Here is a 16,486-nt window from a genome sequence, read left to right as displayed (position 1 = left end):
ACCCGTCAGGCGTCAACGACGAACACCACATGGTGGATCTGCTCCAAATCCACCTTGCTGTTGGGAAGCAGTGTCACAGGTACCGGTGCCGACAAATCTGAACCACCCACTTTGAGCAACCGTTGGGGTAGGATTTTGCGACGGGGTTCCATGATTTTCGACCTGATCTGTGCGTCAATTTTGGCGATGACCGTTCCTTGCAGTTCCATGGAGTGGGAATCCAATCTTGGACGCGTGGCAGTTTCTTGGGCAAGTGATGCGGTTAATCACCTATAGGATGCATAACCGGTCGTTTTATCACGATGAGATTTGATTCCTACACAATACTACCACAACAAGTGCACAACACTTCCTCACATGAGGGTGGGCCCCACACACTGGGCTCCACCCCCATGTGAGGGAGTATTGTGCACTTGTTATGGTGTTATTGTAAATCTATCATTTTTCCATCATGATAACGTGTCCTTCGTGGAACAGTTTCGAGTAATGATTCAATGTCACCCAAAGATATAATTTTACCACATTGCTACTATTTTTTGAGTTTTTTTTTTTTTTTAAAAAATAAATAAATTAAGGTGAGGGACCACCTTGCCACATTGGTAAGGTGGTGAAAAGTTGTATATTTAAGTGGTAGTAAATCATTACTCAACAGTTTCACAGAGTTTTAAAGATATAACTGCTATGAGATATAGCTTACGTGGTGATTTTTCGGGATATCAACAAGGAGTTTTTTTCTTTTTTGTTTTGTTTTTTTTTTTTCTGTAATTATCTCAAGCAGCCTGCTCGGTGTTTTAAGATGCAACCTGCAGGTTTGTAAATGCCAATTTTTAGATCAGAATTTGTGTCATATCCTAGATCAAGTAGATATTTATATCACATAGAGACATCATTTTGTTGTCTAGTTAGAATTTGTAGTAGATGTGGTTTATAATGGTTTGAGTTTGAGTTTGATTACGCTCGACTTTATTCCCGTGCCTCTAATTTGGTTTATTAAGAAATTTTTGTAATCCTAAAATTTGACCGTTTGGTCTCATTTATATATATAGGAAGGAACTTTGAATCAATAAAATAAATAAAAAAGAAAAAGAAAAAAGCTTTGTTCTCATTGTTTTCATTAAAACATTAAAAAAATATATGTCCACATCATCATCAGGAAGCCGAGATATGATGATCTTTGGACACATAGCAAGTTATATAATTTGTTTTTTAAAAAAAAGTAAAAACCCTAAAACCAAGCGCGGGAAAATGTTTCCCCAAATATTCCTCTCCCCCAAATATCTCTCTCTCTCTCTCTCTCTCCCTTTCGCTTGCTCGCCGGTCGTTCCCGTTCCTCTCGTCGTTGAACCGGAGGCGTTGGTTCTCTCTCGGTGGTCGGCCACCCCCACCGGGCCATCCTTCACCGGCGTTCTTTGTCTCTGGCGTTCTGTATTGGTCTCAATTGAGAGTCAAATCGTCATGCTATATCTGGTTTTTGTTGGTATATGATGGAAGTTGTCGATGGCATTTGTGGGTACTTATTGGAATTTAGTGTTTCAATTTTCATCTGATTTTGGGATATTCTGTTATACTCCTGAGGAAAAGAATTTACGTTAATTCATCCAAAAAAAAAAAAGAAAAAGAATTTACGTTGGGCTTTTCTTATCCAGAAACGTTTTCCATTCTAGGTTCTGCATTTTATTTCAGCGGATCTGTAAATGTGATCTCTCTCTCTCTCTGTGTGTGTGTGTGTGTTTGTGTATGTGTTTGTGTTTGTGTTTTGAGTTTAGGTTCGATTTCTATTGTTTTTGAAGAAGCGGATTACAATCAAGTGATGAGAGAAACTGCAACAATATGAACGGATACATTCCATGATTCTCTTGGGATTTAAGTCTCGGATGATATACTGTATGTATGCTTTTGGGTTTTTCTATTTATTTATTACTTTTATCTGTTTCAATTCCTTGGTTATTTAGTTGTTTTGTATTTATTCTTTGAAAATCGATCGGTATACTAATGTGTCTGAGATATGGTGAGTAATCCTTTTTGGTACTTCTTTCTTTTTTAATTTTAAATTTTTTAATTTAACCGTGTCCGGTAAATCTTAAGCACTCTCTGATCTCACTCTGATTTTGTCTATTCTTTTATCATATTTTCTCAAAATTTTGAGATAAATAGTTTTTGTTTTTATTATTTTTATATTTGCTCTGTGACTATTACATGCCCGAAATGGGGGGAAATATATGCTGTTCCAACTCAGGGCATGAGCAGAAATTTCTGTAGAGAAAGTATTAGAGCTTTTAATTTTTTGTTTTATTTGCGGGGTTTTCCTTTTTGTTGTGTGTTTCTTATTTCTTCTTGTTCTGCTGTGATGAATTATGAATAATTCACATGTCAGACTTCAGAGATTCTGACATTAATGAGAAAGAAAATTCATACATTCTGAGCAAGAAATTCGTATATGTTCTTAGTTGTTTCTCAGTTTTTCTTTGGCTTATTTTCCTTGCTAAGACTGAACTTCTCGTGGCACTTACTTGGATCACGTCTTGGAATTCACTTTCCATGAATAGACATTAAACTATTTATCATGTCATGGAACATCAATGATGTGTCTTTCCTAAGGTTTGAGAATACTTCTTCTCTGAGATTTATGGTTTGAGTTTTCAATTGTTAAATGGTATGATTGGAAATAGGAAATCAACAGAAAAAAATGATGGTGCCTTCGAGTTTGAGAGGGGCTGTTAGGTTACATTGATCCTTTTGATGGAAACTTTAGATTATTTCTTTCTGAGAGAAGGGACAATACTTAATTTTTCAACTTCCATTAGCTAAGAAGGTTAATCTTTGAATTGATTTACCCCATATTATGAAAAAAAAATAATAATAATAAAATTATCTAGTATTGCACAAAAGCTAAAACCTGAAATGAGCTGCAAGTCATTGCATTTGTAATTGCAAGATATTTACTTTCTGCACACTACATCAAACTGCAAGTTATTGCTTTAGAAGGGACAAGTGACACCAAATCAAACTCTTTTTTTTTTCTTTTTTCTGCTTGCTAAGTATATCGATGCAGATTAGATTTTTTAGTTTCTTTTTTATTTTCTTTGTTAACTTAGTCATCCATAGGATCTTCTAGATTTTCTAGATTAACTTCAATGCAGTTTTTAAAATTCTAATAATAATTTTTAGTTAAATGGTTCAAAATTTACCATTGCTAGCATACAAACTAGTGACTTATAGAATAAGAATCCTTTAGAGGTGTAATAATAGAACGGAAAAATATGAACTTTTAATTAGCAATCAATTGATCATTCTTGGTTGAGTTGGCTCAGTCCAAGTCCAAGTAGGCCTATGTAACCCTCTCTTTTCTTTGTTGTAATCAAGCAAGCTTATGGAGATCCAACGAGAGAACCGCAACATCCATGATGACCAACACCGACAATTGGCAGCCCAGTGCGAGCTGAAGCACAAGCTTTTCAAGGTGTTCCTGAGAGATCCCGATCTCCCCACCGAGGTTCGGGAACAAATGCAGTACAAGCTGGCCAAGTTGCCCAGAAATAGCTCCTTCACGCGCATCAGAAACCGGTGCATTTTCACGGGCCGCCCTCGTGGTGTGTACTAGCTCTTCAGATGTCGTTATCGTTTTCCGCAAACTGGCGTCGCGAGGTGCTCTCAACGGCATTAAGAAAGCGTCTTGGTAGAGAACTAAGGAGAATTGGGTTTGTTTTGTTAGATTGAATGAATGAATCTGTGTCTTTGAATTGATTTGCTTATGTGTTTGTCTGATTTTGGATTTTTTGGTATGAATGGTGGGGGACTGGGTTTATGAAACTCAAATGGATATGATGGGTTGGTCTGGAATTTTCAGTACATAGAATAAAATATGGTTTTTGGAACCAAATTAAAAGAAATGTGGTAGAATTCATTTCTTAATGATGCTTTAATGATTTCTCTAAACCAAAATACAGATATGATATGTGTGGATTTAAGTGTTTATTGCTATTTGATGCCCAAGACTGAAGGAGGAGATGCTGAGGCTTGCTTTGAACATTTCTTCTTAATGATGTTTTAATGATTTCTCTAAACCAAAATACAGATACGATATGTGTGGATTTAAGTGTTTATTGCTATTTGATGCCCAAGACTGAGGGAGGAGATGCTGAGGCTTGCTTGGAAAGCCTGATTCAAGCTTGGAAGCTGTTAAGGAAGAAGAGGTGAAACAGAAGGCATAGACAGAAGAAAACAACATTAAGAAAGGAGAAAAAGACGACACTGAATCGTCCTCCAACGTCTGTTGAACAAAGAGATAAAAGAGAGTGATAACAGCCCAAAGAAGAGCCATAGAAGTTGCAATTGGGATAATAGTTTTGATATCATAGTTGCATGGCAATGGGTTTTTTTTTTTATTCTTTGTCTGTTACGTACATGAGAGCAAGAGAAACAACGAGCAAGGAAAAATCTAATTACAAATGGGATAATTTCCACTATAAAGGGGAAGGTCTGGCAAATAAGATTTACAATTGCAAAATGCTATCGGAAGAATCAGTTGAAGCCGCCCAATTAAGCTCTAATACCAATTTGTTTTATCAGATGACAAAGAACTGGCCATCTCGACATTACAAAAAAGAAAAAAGAAAAAAAGAAAAAAGACTCAATTAAGCTCTAATACCAATTGTTAAAGTATTAATTAAGTGATTAAATTTACTTATTCCTATCGGCCTAAGCTTTTGGGACAAGTTGTGATTTAACATGGTATCAAAGCCAAAGATCTTGAGTTCAAACTTTGACTCTATCATTTATTATATCTTCCTATCTGCTTCAACTTTTATGACAAGTGGTGATTTAACACCAATTTTTTTTTTTTTCTCAATGACAAAGAAGTAGAAAATAATCATAATAAAATAAACCAATTATGTAGAACTTTAAGATTTACATGATTCGGCTTAATAATCTTACATTCATATTCGAAGAATATCATGACAAAATTTACCTATCTTAGAAATAGAGTATAGATAGTAACGAAGAGAAAACACCCAAAAGGGCCAAAACTAAAAGTCCCAATATATTAAAAAATACTCTAATATTAAAAAAAAAAAATCTTTCCCTAATTCTCTGATGCCACATTTTTTTTTTTTTTTTGGTCTCCAGCAGGCAGCAGACTTAAAATACAATTTTTGCTAAGATGAATGAATCGCAGGCTAGTTGCTGTTGCACAATGTTGATTTTTTTTTTTTTATTATTTCTCTCTCATCTTCTCTTTTCTCTCTGTCCCTTTGTCGCTCATTTTCTCTCTCCTTCTCTCTATCCCTTTGGTCTTTCATCTTCAACGGTGGTCGTCACCAAATTTATTAAAGTTTTCGAAGTTTTACAGAGAGAAAAGAGAAATAGTAATATATATGAGACGTGACCCTTTGGAGTGCTTAATTCGGTGAACCTACGTGGATTTGGAGAAGAGGGGCTTTGGATAGAGTGTGTGAGAGACATAAGTGAAAAAAAATATATATATTTAAAGGAAATAGATAATAAAATATAGAGTTGGTAGAGAAACAAATTGAGTAGATAAAATAAAAATAAAAATAAAAAGTATTTTTTATTTCTCGATGTCGGACAAGAGTGGCGGCTGCTTTTGTTCCGAGCGGGTAGGGTTATTCTAATGGGAGAAGAACGTTTAGTCGGCTAACGAAGGCCGAAAGCCAACCCGAGGCCCACCATGTAACGTGACTTTTGACATTACATGCTGAATTCCCTAAAAATCAGGGAAAATAAAATAAAAGAAAGGAACAAAGAACTGTACACACCACCAACTACTACCGGAGACTATTATATGACATCAGATATGTTTTTTCTTGCGCGTGAAGTACCATGACATCACATATCGATCGTGGAAAACTCGTAACTTAATGACCACGTAATGGAAATGTTTGATGCTTTGTAGGCTCGTTTGAAATTTACTCTTTTTTTTTCCTTCTTTTTTTAAAAGGGGAGGAGGTGAAGAATTTTCAAAAGGGGCCGTATTCACACTTCACGCGCGCAGTGGGAAAGTTCGCTGCTACAGAGCCTTTGCCGATCAAAAGTACAAAACTACCGGTCAAACTCAATATTCGGTGACATGAAGACAAATCAATGAGTTTCCAAGAAATGCAAACTGATCGACGTGAGCAGCAAGCCACCCTGCATTATAAGATCGGATGTAAAGGATTCGGACAATTCTGCATTAGAGGAGAAAAAAGAGGCACGCAAAAAATATCAAACATGGTGGTGTCAAAAGACATGCTTGCTAATCTAGGATCCATAATGGCCAGTTTGATGTTTGTATGGGCTATTTTTCAGCAGTACGTTCCTTATCAGCTTCGAAACAACATCGAGAAATACTCTCAAAGAGTGCTCAGGTTCGTTTACCCTTACATCCAAATTAGGTTCAACGAGCTCAGTGGGGAGCGTTTCTTCTCTCGGAGCGAAGCTTACAAAAGCATCCAAACCTATCTCAGCTCCAGCTCCTCTACGCAGGCAAAGAGGCTCAAGGCAGACATAGCTAAAAACGGCCAGTCTCTTGCTCTTAGCATGGACGACCATGAAGAGGTGGCTGATGAGTTTCAAGGAGTCAAACTCTGGTGGGCTTCTGGGAAAAACATTTCCAAATCACCATCATTTTGGAACCCGGAGGAGAAGAGGTACTACAGGCTCACTTTCCATAAAAAACACAGGGATCTCATTCTCGGGTCATACCTGGATCATATTCTCAAAGAGGCTAAGGCCATCGAGGTGAGAAACAGGCAAAGAAAGCTCTACACCAACAGCGCCTCGAATTGGAGCCACGTGGTGTTGAAGCACCCGGCTTCGTTCCAGACACTCGCAATGGATCCTGAGAAGAAGAAAGAAATTATGGAGGATCTCACCACATTCAGCAAGGGGGAAGAATTTTATGAAAGAGTCGGGAGGGCTTGGAAGAGGGGTTATCTCCTTTATGGCCCTCCAGGAACAGGCAAGTCCAGTATGATTGCTGCCATGGCCAATTTTTTAGGCTACGACCTTTATGATCTTGAATTGACTTCGGTGAAGAATAACACTGATCTGAGGAAGTTATTGATGGAAGTACCAAACAAGTCTATTATTGTGATTGAGGACATTGACTGTTCACTCGATCTCACTGGTCAAAGGAAGAAGAAGAAGAAAAAGGAGAAAGACGAAGAAGAAGAAAAGAAAGATCCGAAACAAAAACCGGAAAAAGAGGAGAAGGATACGGAATCAAGCCAGGTTACTCTTTCTGGGCTGCTGAATTTTATTGATGGGCTTTGGTCAGCTAGTGGCGGGGAAAGACTCATTGTCTTCACCACTAATTATGTGGAGAAACTCGATCCAGCATTGATTCGAAGAGGGCGGATGGATAAGCACATAGAATTGTCGTACTGCAGGTTTGAAGCGTTCAAGGTGCTGGCTAAGAACTATCTTCAAATTGAATCTCACTCTTTGTTTGGCAAAATCAGTGAGTTGTTGGAAGAAACCGATATGTCTCCAGCTGATGTTGCGGAGCATTTGATGCCCAAGTCAACTTCAGGGGATCCAACCTTGTGCTTGGAGGGTCTGATCCAAGCTCTTGAAAAGGCGAAAGAAGAAGCAAGGTTGAAAGCAGAGGAAGAAGCAAGGTTGAAAGCAGAGGAAGAAGCAAAAAAGTCAGAACAACCAGTCAAAGAAGAAGCAAAAGAGGACGATAATGTTGTTACCGCTGAAGAATAATAGGAAGCCGAACACTTCAAGACGCACGTGCGACAGAAAAAGCAGTCACTAGCTGATAAAAAGAAAAGAGAAGAAAAAGACCAGATGATGGGGCCTATTAATTAGTGACAGATTTCAGTAGACCACTTGTTCGACCACCGACATCTTCTAATAAATATAGGGAAGTGTTAGAAAAACAATCAAAATATATTCATGGTCAATTTATTAGTAGTTTGACTTGTTTTTCAATCTTCTATAATTATTTTAGTACTGTTTTAGTTTATTTTAAATCTATTATTAAGAGTCCGCCCCTTTCTTGTTTACACGATCATCATCTCTTTTGTAATCATTTTCTTATTCAATTAGAAAAAAAAATATATATATATATATTATTAGTAGGCTCTATGCTATTGGACCATGTAACATATGAAAGTAGAATAAGTAAATGAGAAATGCTTGGTTATACACTCTTATTCCACCCTTGTTTACTTATACCAAGAATGTGAGAGATAATAGAGAGAGTGTAATAAGACCTTGATTTTTTTAACAACATTAGTGATCTACGTAGACAAAAGTAGAATTGAAGTGAGATAAAAGCATACAACCAACACTCTACTAAAAGGATCGGGTCACTCTTATTTGATTAATTTTTATCTATATTTTGGCACACTGTTGTATTTTATTTTGGATTTGTTGTTAAGGAGTTCACCATTTTTTCGTTTATAAGATCGCACGTTATTCCTTCATTTCGAATTAGAAGTGAGATTGATCCTCTTTGTAACCATTTTCTTTATTCAATTAGAAAAAAAAAAAATGATGGATTTAATTGACTAGAATTTTTGAATTGCCTAAGAAGATTATTAAAATCATTGAGCAAAAAATTCAATGGTTCTTATGGAATTAATGGAAATGAGGAAGGCGCAGCAAAAGCAAAAGTGGCTTTAGAGTTGCCCGCTTCTAGAGAGAGAAAGTCTCGTTTTTCTTAGTTTAGAGAGAGAGCGCTTCTGAGAGTAGATTTCTCCGGGGGAGGGAGGCCTCACGCCTCCCTCCTCCCGGTGGTGCGTCTCCCTCTAGCTTCTTTGGGAGCTAGAGTGGCTTTTTGTGTCCCCTGGCTTGTCCTAGTGGGATTTTTTGTTCCTCCCGGCTTGTTTCCGGTGGTGGTTGTGGTTCTCCTAGCTGTTAGGGCTATGGAGCATTGTTTATTTGTTCTTTGGTTGTTATCTTTTCTTTGTTTTGACAGATTCATTTCGTTGCAAGTCGTCCGTGGGAGTGACTTCGTTCGAGTTCTCCGGCCTTCTTTTAAGTTTAGATCTACATGGCTACGTGGGAGTTCTTGCGACACGACCCCCCCTGTGTTGTTCACTGTCAGCCTCTGTTCCCGTCGACTCATCTTCCGGCGGTGTCGGTCCTCCACGCTCGGAGCGTGGCTTGCACGCGCTTGTGCGTGTGGGCAACGTGCCTCTTTTTCGGCCGTCTGGGTGGTGTTTTTCGGGATGGTCGGCTGGTTGGTGGCGGCAAGGGAGGCTCGAGTGCGGTGGGTGGTCTTTCACACGCTGGTCCGGGTGGTTCCTCCTTCTGGCTTGGCGATTTTGTTTCTGTGTTTTTCTGTATATTCCAGCTTTCTTTCACAGTTTGCTATTGTAGTGGGCTAATTTTTACTTGGGCATTTAGGTGGCATGTTTGCTAGACCAAACCTTTTCACTTGAGATGGGTTGTTCTTCATTGTTTAGAAAGGGTCAATTGTTTGCTCTTGTAATTTTAGCCTGTTGCTTTAGTTTGCTGCTTTAAGTTAGGTTTGTTCTTGGCTTAGTGTTTAGGGATTCTTCATCTCTACTCACTATCTCCAGCCTTTGGGCTTCCATTGTAGATTTGGGACAGTGTTCTTGCCTTTGGACGTTGTATTTGCCTTCTGGCGTTTATGCTATGAATGAAATGCTTCCGTTCAAAAAAAAAAAAAAAAAGTGGCTTTAGAGTTTTTGTGTGTTCCCAAAAAAAGGGAGGTTTGGGGAATAAAAAGGGCGAAGATCAGTGTAATTGTGCAGCCATTATGAGACATAAATAGTCTTTTTTGCAAAAGTTGGTTCTCTTTGGGTTTCTTTTAAATGGAGGAGTTTTTGGAAGGTAGGGATTATTCCTTAGAATACCACGTGGAGTTGGAGAAGGATTTTAAAGATGAGAGATTCTAAAAGGAAGTTTATAAAATTTGAAGCGGGGGATGGGAGGAATATACAACGTACGTTTGATATGCGGAAGGGTGCCTATTCCCTCTTTTTTTTTTAAAAAAAATTATTCCTCAATTTAAGGAATAATTATTTTTGAATGGGCAATGAGAGCGGTTGTTTCAAGTGTTAAATACTTATCAAATATTCTAACATTAAGGCTATTATATTCCACCTTTTTTTTTTTTTTTTTTCACTCCTAATAAAAGTTATTTATTTTTTTGTTTCTAGAAGAATAGTCTTCTTCTTCTTCTTTTTTTTTTTTTTTTTTTTGTTTATGAAATATTACTTATCTCATTGAAAAACAAGAAAATCAATCTGAGCAAAGCTCTACAAAATCAGAGATGAAACTCTGATAACACTACCTCATAAATACAAATATGAGGTATACAATGATACAAAGACATCGACTAGTTTGCAATAGATGTAATTGAGCCAATAAATAGGCTGCCGAGTTTTCCCGTCTTTTTATAGGACAAGTAACTATTCTCCCACAGGCAATGATAATGCATATTCGAAGGCTATTTCATTTAACATTCTATTCTTTTGTTTTTAGTAAAATTATTTATTTTTTAAATGAAATAATCATTCCACATATTAAACAAATTTGATATGCGGGCATCCTGATGGAGTACTTTAAAAGAAATATGTTCTATATATATATATATAGGAGTAATGATTGAATACCACCCAAAGATACAACTTTTCACCACCTTGCCTATGTAGTAAAGTGGTCCTCCACTACTTTTTGAGTTTTTTTATTTTTTAAAAATAAATTAAGGTAGGGGACCACCTTGTCACATAGACAAGGTGGTAAAAAGTTGTATTTTTAAGTGGTATTCAATCATTACTCTATATATAGTGACATATTATGAACAAAGTAAGATAAAGGTAAGATTATCAAGTTTATTGGAAGATGGAAACTGGTTTTCGAAATCAGTCAGATTAGAGGCTTAATTTGGTGGATATTCAAAGAAGACTATCGGAGACGGAGATAGGTGCATGAGACAGACTAGCTAGTTTGGATGATCTCGAAGAAGGGAAAATACACACGTGCGGAAACATGGGAGGAAATCAGATCAAAACAGGCCAGGCCGTAGTTGCTCGATGGAAGCTCATCTTGAACATCTTTGTTTTCTAATCTAGTTATTGTAAAAGGATTTGGGGGAAGGTACGAAAAGATATAATTTGATTAACCCAACTAGGGTTTTAAATAAATCGGGTTGTTTGACAACTCATTTATTTAGTGAAGCTCAAACAAACTCGAACTTGGTATTGTATAAACCCCCACCCCACCCTTTTTTTTTCTTTTTTCTTTTTTTCTTTTTTTTTTTTTTTTTTGTCTTTTTAATTGATTAAAGGGAAAGGTTATAAAGGATGATCTTTACCACTTTTGGTCTGAATCGAAAAAGAAATGGCTAATCCTAAAAAAGAAAAAGGGGGTGAGCTCCCCACACCAATTAAACCACAACAGAAATAACAGCAAAACACAAGTACAAAAAAGTAACAGTAGGCAATGGTTGTCACCTATGATTCCAGAAGAATCACAAATGAGCCGGATCTCTCCAGGAAGGACCACATGAAGCGATATAAAATGGCAAAAGGGCTATAGCTCAAAGAACCCCAACCAGTAAAAACAACAACTACCGGAAGATAGTTGTTGCTGAACAAACACTGTCAAAAGCCGAAGTAGTACAGTTACATAAGAATGAAACCTCAAAATAAAAGACTTCACAACTAGATTTATCTAGGAATCTAAAGCCCAAACCAGAAAATAAAAACAACAAAATAGACACAAAGTAACAGTAATAAAAATTGCAAATTAACGGAGGCTGCCGAGGTGGATGAGGAACACAAGTAGCAGCGGGGTGAGAGCCACATGCGCCAGTGAGCAGGCAGCTGATAGAGACACCAATGACGATGGCGGAGGCAGAAGACAATCGGGAGCACGACAAGAGCGCGCATGTTGAGCAAATACTGGCGTAGGAGAGTAGATCTAACTTCAAAAAAGTAGATCTACAAACCTTGACAAAACCGACTAACAACACTGTGAGGAGAGGAAATGGTCGATGATTGCATAGGGAAAGCTATAAGTATATCTCCATGGGTTGAAACCTAAGAGTGGATAAACCTCCAAAGAGGAAGCTGGAATAAAATCTAGCGGGATAGAGACCTCAAATGAGTTGAAAACTAAAGGAAAAAGAATAGGGAGAGAAAATGAGGGGAGGGAAGCTCTCATGACAGTATAAGGAAAGGGTTATATAGGAGGAGAGAGAACGTAGAGTTTGAAAATAGAGAGGTTAGAGATACTTTTTGATTCAGAAAGCTATTTTTGTATAAACCTTTCTATTACTGAATAAATCCACTCGATTAAATAAGTAATACATACTTAATTCGCTCGACGGAATCGATAGAGACTCGCGAGAATAGCTAATTTAAAGCTTAGCCCGGTTCCTCACCCGATTCGTTTATGGCTTGTGAGCCTAGCTCATATAAAGTTTAGCTTAACTCGTTAACTTGTACATATATCTTTGTATATATATATACAAATATATATTAGCTAGTTAGTTAATAGGAAATATAATGACATATGGTTAACTAAAATATTTAGTAGTTAGTATATTAGATAACTATATATATATATATAGCTATATCGAATAGTTAGTATACAAGTAAGTATTTGATATACTAAATAGTAAATACTAACTACAGTTAAGTGTTAACTAAATGCCTAATACTAATTTTTTTCTTTTAGTAGAGATAGCTAATACTATTAATTAGTCATAACATATTTAATTATATAACTATATGCTAACAATTAATGTGTTGGTGTCTATTAACATATTAATGTTAGTATTTTTTTTCTTCTAAGCAATATATTGATTTTTTTTAAGTGGGACTTTATGATTTTCATTAATAAATTATGATGAAACAACTTGCTAGTTCAATGTCTCAAATAAATCCATGATATTAATTATTCCAAACTTGATCCACTGATTGCTTACGATGTTAGTTAACTAACATATATAACCGGCCAATCAGTGGATTTTCAATTAAAAATCAAGAAGAAATACTTATCTTATACCTGTATAATATTTGTTAATTAGTTAGTAATAACGAAGAAGATAGACTTTATGTCGTAAAACAAAAAAAATAAAAAACTTCAGATCCACTGCCACGTCTACAAAGCACACTACGTACATCATACTGGCTATGAGAGATGCTAGAACTTCATCTAATGTTTTTATGAAGTATTTTTATACTGATATGACACTTTATTTTTTTATTTTTTTTAATAAAAACATGAGAGAGAAATCAAGTTTTATATATATATATATATATATATATATATATAATTAAAAAAGAAGGTGTCATGTTAGCATACAATGATCAATAAAGATACTAAAAAGAATTCTAGCATTTCTTACTGACCAATTAGTGAGCATCGCCACTTTTTGAAGTTACAAAGATTTCGAGTGCACATGTTCTGACCAACACCTAAATCTTTGTAATTTTTTTTTTTTTTTAAAAAAAAAAAAAAAAAACTAGGGGCATTTTGAGAATTTTGACCAAAAAAAAGTTAACAGAAATTTTTAACATAGCATTGAAATTAAAAATAATTTTAAAATAGATATCATAAATTAATGCTTTTTAAAATTTGAATATTTAATTATAAAATTGACGAAAGATAAGGATTATAATGGAAATTTTACCAAGATAAAAACAAAAATAAATAAATAGATTTTACAACTTGTGTTAATAATATACAATATTCAGTAATTAATGCTCTACCCACTCAGCGAGAAATTGCGCTGCAGCTACGGCCTTAGCCTTTACCGACCTTTTGGGCCATCAAAACAAAAACCACCAGTCAAAGTCAATATTAGATCACGTGGGACAAAACCAATGAGTTTCCAAGAAAATGCAAACTGATGCTTAAGCAGCTGCAAGCTACCCTGCATTATAAGAGATGTAAAGGATTCAGGCAATTCTGTATCAGAGAAAAGAAAAGAAAAGAGGCACACAAATAACATCAAACATGGAAGCAAAACACATGTTTGCTAATCTAGGATCCATAATGGCCAGCTTGATGTTTGTGTGGGCTATGTTTCAGCAGTACGTTCCTTATCAGCTCCAAAACAACATCGAGAAATACTGTCAAATATTGGTGAGGTTCATTTACCCTTACATCCAAATTAGGTTCGACGAGCTCACGGGAGAGTATGATATCTTTCGGAGCGAAGCTTACACTGCCATCCAAACCTACCTCAGCTCCAGCTCCTCTACGCAGGCAAAGAGGCTCAAGGCAGACATAGCTAAAAACAGCAAGTCTCTTGCTCTTCGCATGGATGACCATGAAGAGGTGGCTGATGAGTTTCAAGGAGTCAAACTGTGGTGGGCTTCTGGGAAAGATGTTTCTAATACACCATCATTTTGGAACCCGGAGGAGAGGAGGTACTACAGGCTCACTTTCCATAAGCGACACAGGGACCTCATTCTCGGGCCATACCTGGATCATGTCCTCAAAGAGGGTAAGGCCATCGAGGTGAGAACCCGGCAAAGAAAGCTCTACACCAACAGCGACTCCAAATGGAGCCATGTGGTGTTGAAGCACCCGGCTTCGTTCCAGACACTCGCAATGGATCCTGAGAAGAAGAAAGAAATTATGGAGGACCTCATCACGTTCAGCAAGGCGGAAGAGTTTTATGAAAGTGTTGGGAGGGCTTGGAAGAGAGGTTATCTCCTTTATGGCCCTCCAGGAACAGGCAAGTCTACCATGATTGCCGCCATGGCCAATCTTTTGGGCTATGACCTTTACGATCTTGAATTGACTTCGGTGAAGAATAACACTGAGCTGAGGAAGTTATTGATGGAAGTATCAAGCAAGTCTATTATTTTGATTGAGGACATTGACTGTTCACTTGATCTCACTGGTCAAAGGAAGAAGAAGAAAAAGGAGAAAGATGATGCAGAAAAAAAGAAGGATCCGACCCAAAAACCGGAAAAGGAAGAGAAGGATAGCGAAGAAAGCAAGGTTACTCTTTCTGGGCTGCTGAATTTTATTGATGGGCTTTGGTCAGCTTGTGGCGGGGAAAGACTGATTGTCTTCACCACTAATTATGTGGAGAAACTCGATCCAGCACTGATTCGAAGAGGGCGGATGGATAAGCACATAGAATTGTCGTATTGCAGGTTTGAAGCGTTCAAGGGACTAGCCAAGAGCTATCTTAAAACTGAATCTCACCCTTTGTTTGGCAGAATCAGTGAGTTGTTGGAAGAAACAAATATGTCTCCAGCTGATGTTGCGGAGCATTTGATGCCCAAGACAACTTCAGGGGATCCAACATTGTCCTTGGAGAGTCTGATCGAAGCTCTTGAAACGGCGAAAGAAGAAGCAAGGTTGAAAGCCGAGGACGAAGCCAAAAAGATTGAACAACCAGCCAAAGAAGAATCAAAAGACCAAGATAAAGTCGTTACCACTGAAGAATAATGGGAAGCTAGCCAACAATTCTAGCCAAAATGTGCGATAGAAAACCAGACGTCGGCTGCTATAATGAAAAGGCTAGAAAAGAAAAAAAATGGAGGAGCCCATTTTGACCCAAAGAAAATGGAGGAGCCCATGTTCATAGGCTTTACCAGTAGTGGACCAAAAAGGACCGATGCTCTCGATCTCCATTTCACCGGAGAAAATAATTCTATGTCTACTGTTTAGGTTTTATTTTGTTGCTTTTAATAATGTTTATCTTTCGTTATAAAATTTTTAAATAATATAATCAGATTTGTAAAATTTTATTTTACTTTTTTATTTTTATGTTGTACAGCTGTACTGGTTACTCTTGTGATTTTGTAGGTTCCTACTCTTCTATTTTATGTTTTTCTTTTTAAATCTTTACTTAGTTAAGTTACTCTCACCTTGCCTTAAAAGTAACAAGGGGATTGTTACATATACATTTTAGTGTTCATTCCTAAGTGTTCACCCTTTTATATATCAGTAAAAATCATAATTAGGTAAAAAAAAAAAAAAAAAGTACTTGTAATATTTAATGATGATCATTTTTATTGTCACATCAAAGAGTGCATTGGAGAATATGTATGAGCTTGTTTGGCAAATGGTTGTAATTGTAAAATATTTGTTTGAATAATAGTAAAAAGTGATTAATATGATATAAAGTATAAAAAAGTTTGGAATTGTTATAAAGAAAAGTGAAAAAGTTTTGTTTTGTAGTAGATTTTTTTTATTTAGATAATAATAAAAAATTATTGATGTGATATAAAAAGTGAAGAAAAAAATGTTTTTTATTTGACTTTTTTTTGGGAAAAGTGAAAAAAAAATAGAAAGGGAGTGAGAGTTGTTTGCCAAACAAGCTCTATATCATTTCTCGAAAAATAATAATTGTATGGTAATAGTTTAAGTTTTACAGGCATACCTAAACCCTAAATTAAAATAATTGAAATTATATAAAGCACCTCTTGTATTTTGTCTCATTTGATTTAACATTTCCAATTAGGGCTAAATAAACCAAGCCGAGTTGAGTTCGAACTTTTTTGAACTTGCCAGGCTATTTTTTAGTGTG

General features: G+C 36.4%; 2 protein-coding genes, 2 non-coding genes and 1 pseudogene across 4 annotated transcripts; all 5 read left to right on the top strand.

Moving 5' to 3' along the window:
- The first annotated feature begins 1,277 nt into the window (after positions 1-1,277).
- LOC133861727 (small ribosomal subunit protein uS14m-like) lies at positions 1,278-4,135 on the top strand (annotated as a pseudogene).
- On the top strand, positions 1,801-1,880 carry LOC133862120 (small nucleolar RNA Z199). Its single transcript, XR_009899143.1, has one exon. It is a non-coding gene; the product is annotated as a small nucleolar RNA Z199 (small nucleolar RNA).
- Positions 2,337-2,429, top strand: LOC133862124 (small nucleolar RNA R64/Z200 family). Its single transcript, XR_009899147.1, has one exon. It is a non-coding gene; the product is annotated as a small nucleolar RNA R64/Z200 family (small nucleolar RNA).
- A 1,998-nt stretch (positions 4,136-6,133) lies between the features above and the next one.
- Positions 6,134-8,023, top strand: LOC133859761 (AAA-ATPase At3g28510-like). The gene has a single exon (XM_062295290.1). The coding sequence runs from the start codon at positions 6,232-6,234 to the stop codon at positions 7,711-7,713; it is 1,482 nt and encodes a 493-aa protein (XP_062151274.1). The 5' UTR covers positions 6,134-6,231; the 3' UTR covers positions 7,714-8,023.
- Positions 8,024-13,874: 5,851 nt separating this feature from the next.
- On the top strand, positions 13,875-15,699 carry LOC133859760 (AAA-ATPase At3g28510-like). The gene has a single exon (XM_062295289.1). The coding sequence runs from the start codon at positions 13,951-13,953 to the stop codon at positions 15,400-15,402; it is 1,452 nt and encodes a 483-aa protein (XP_062151273.1). The 5' UTR covers positions 13,875-13,950; the 3' UTR covers positions 15,403-15,699.
- Positions 15,700-16,486: the final 787 nt, after the last annotated feature.

This window comes from Alnus glutinosa, chromosome 2 (genome assembly GCF_958979055.1).
Source record: "Alnus glutinosa chromosome 2, dhAlnGlut1.1, whole genome shotgun sequence".
Taxonomy (NCBI): domain Eukaryota; kingdom Viridiplantae; phylum Streptophyta; class Magnoliopsida; order Fagales; family Betulaceae; genus Alnus; species Alnus glutinosa.
Note: the sequence above shows the minus strand (reverse complement) of the source record. Positions and strands in the feature narration are given on the sequence as shown.

What these genes read in the sequence shown, in the direction of transcription:
- LOC133859760 (XM_062295289.1), top strand. Translation starts at nt 13,951, where the DNA reads ATGGAAGCAAAACACATGTTTGCTAATCTAGGATCCATAATGGCCAGC.
- LOC133859761 (XM_062295290.1), top strand. Translation starts at nt 6,232, where the DNA reads ATGGTGGTGTCAAAAGACATGCTTGCTAATCTAGGATCCATAATGGCC.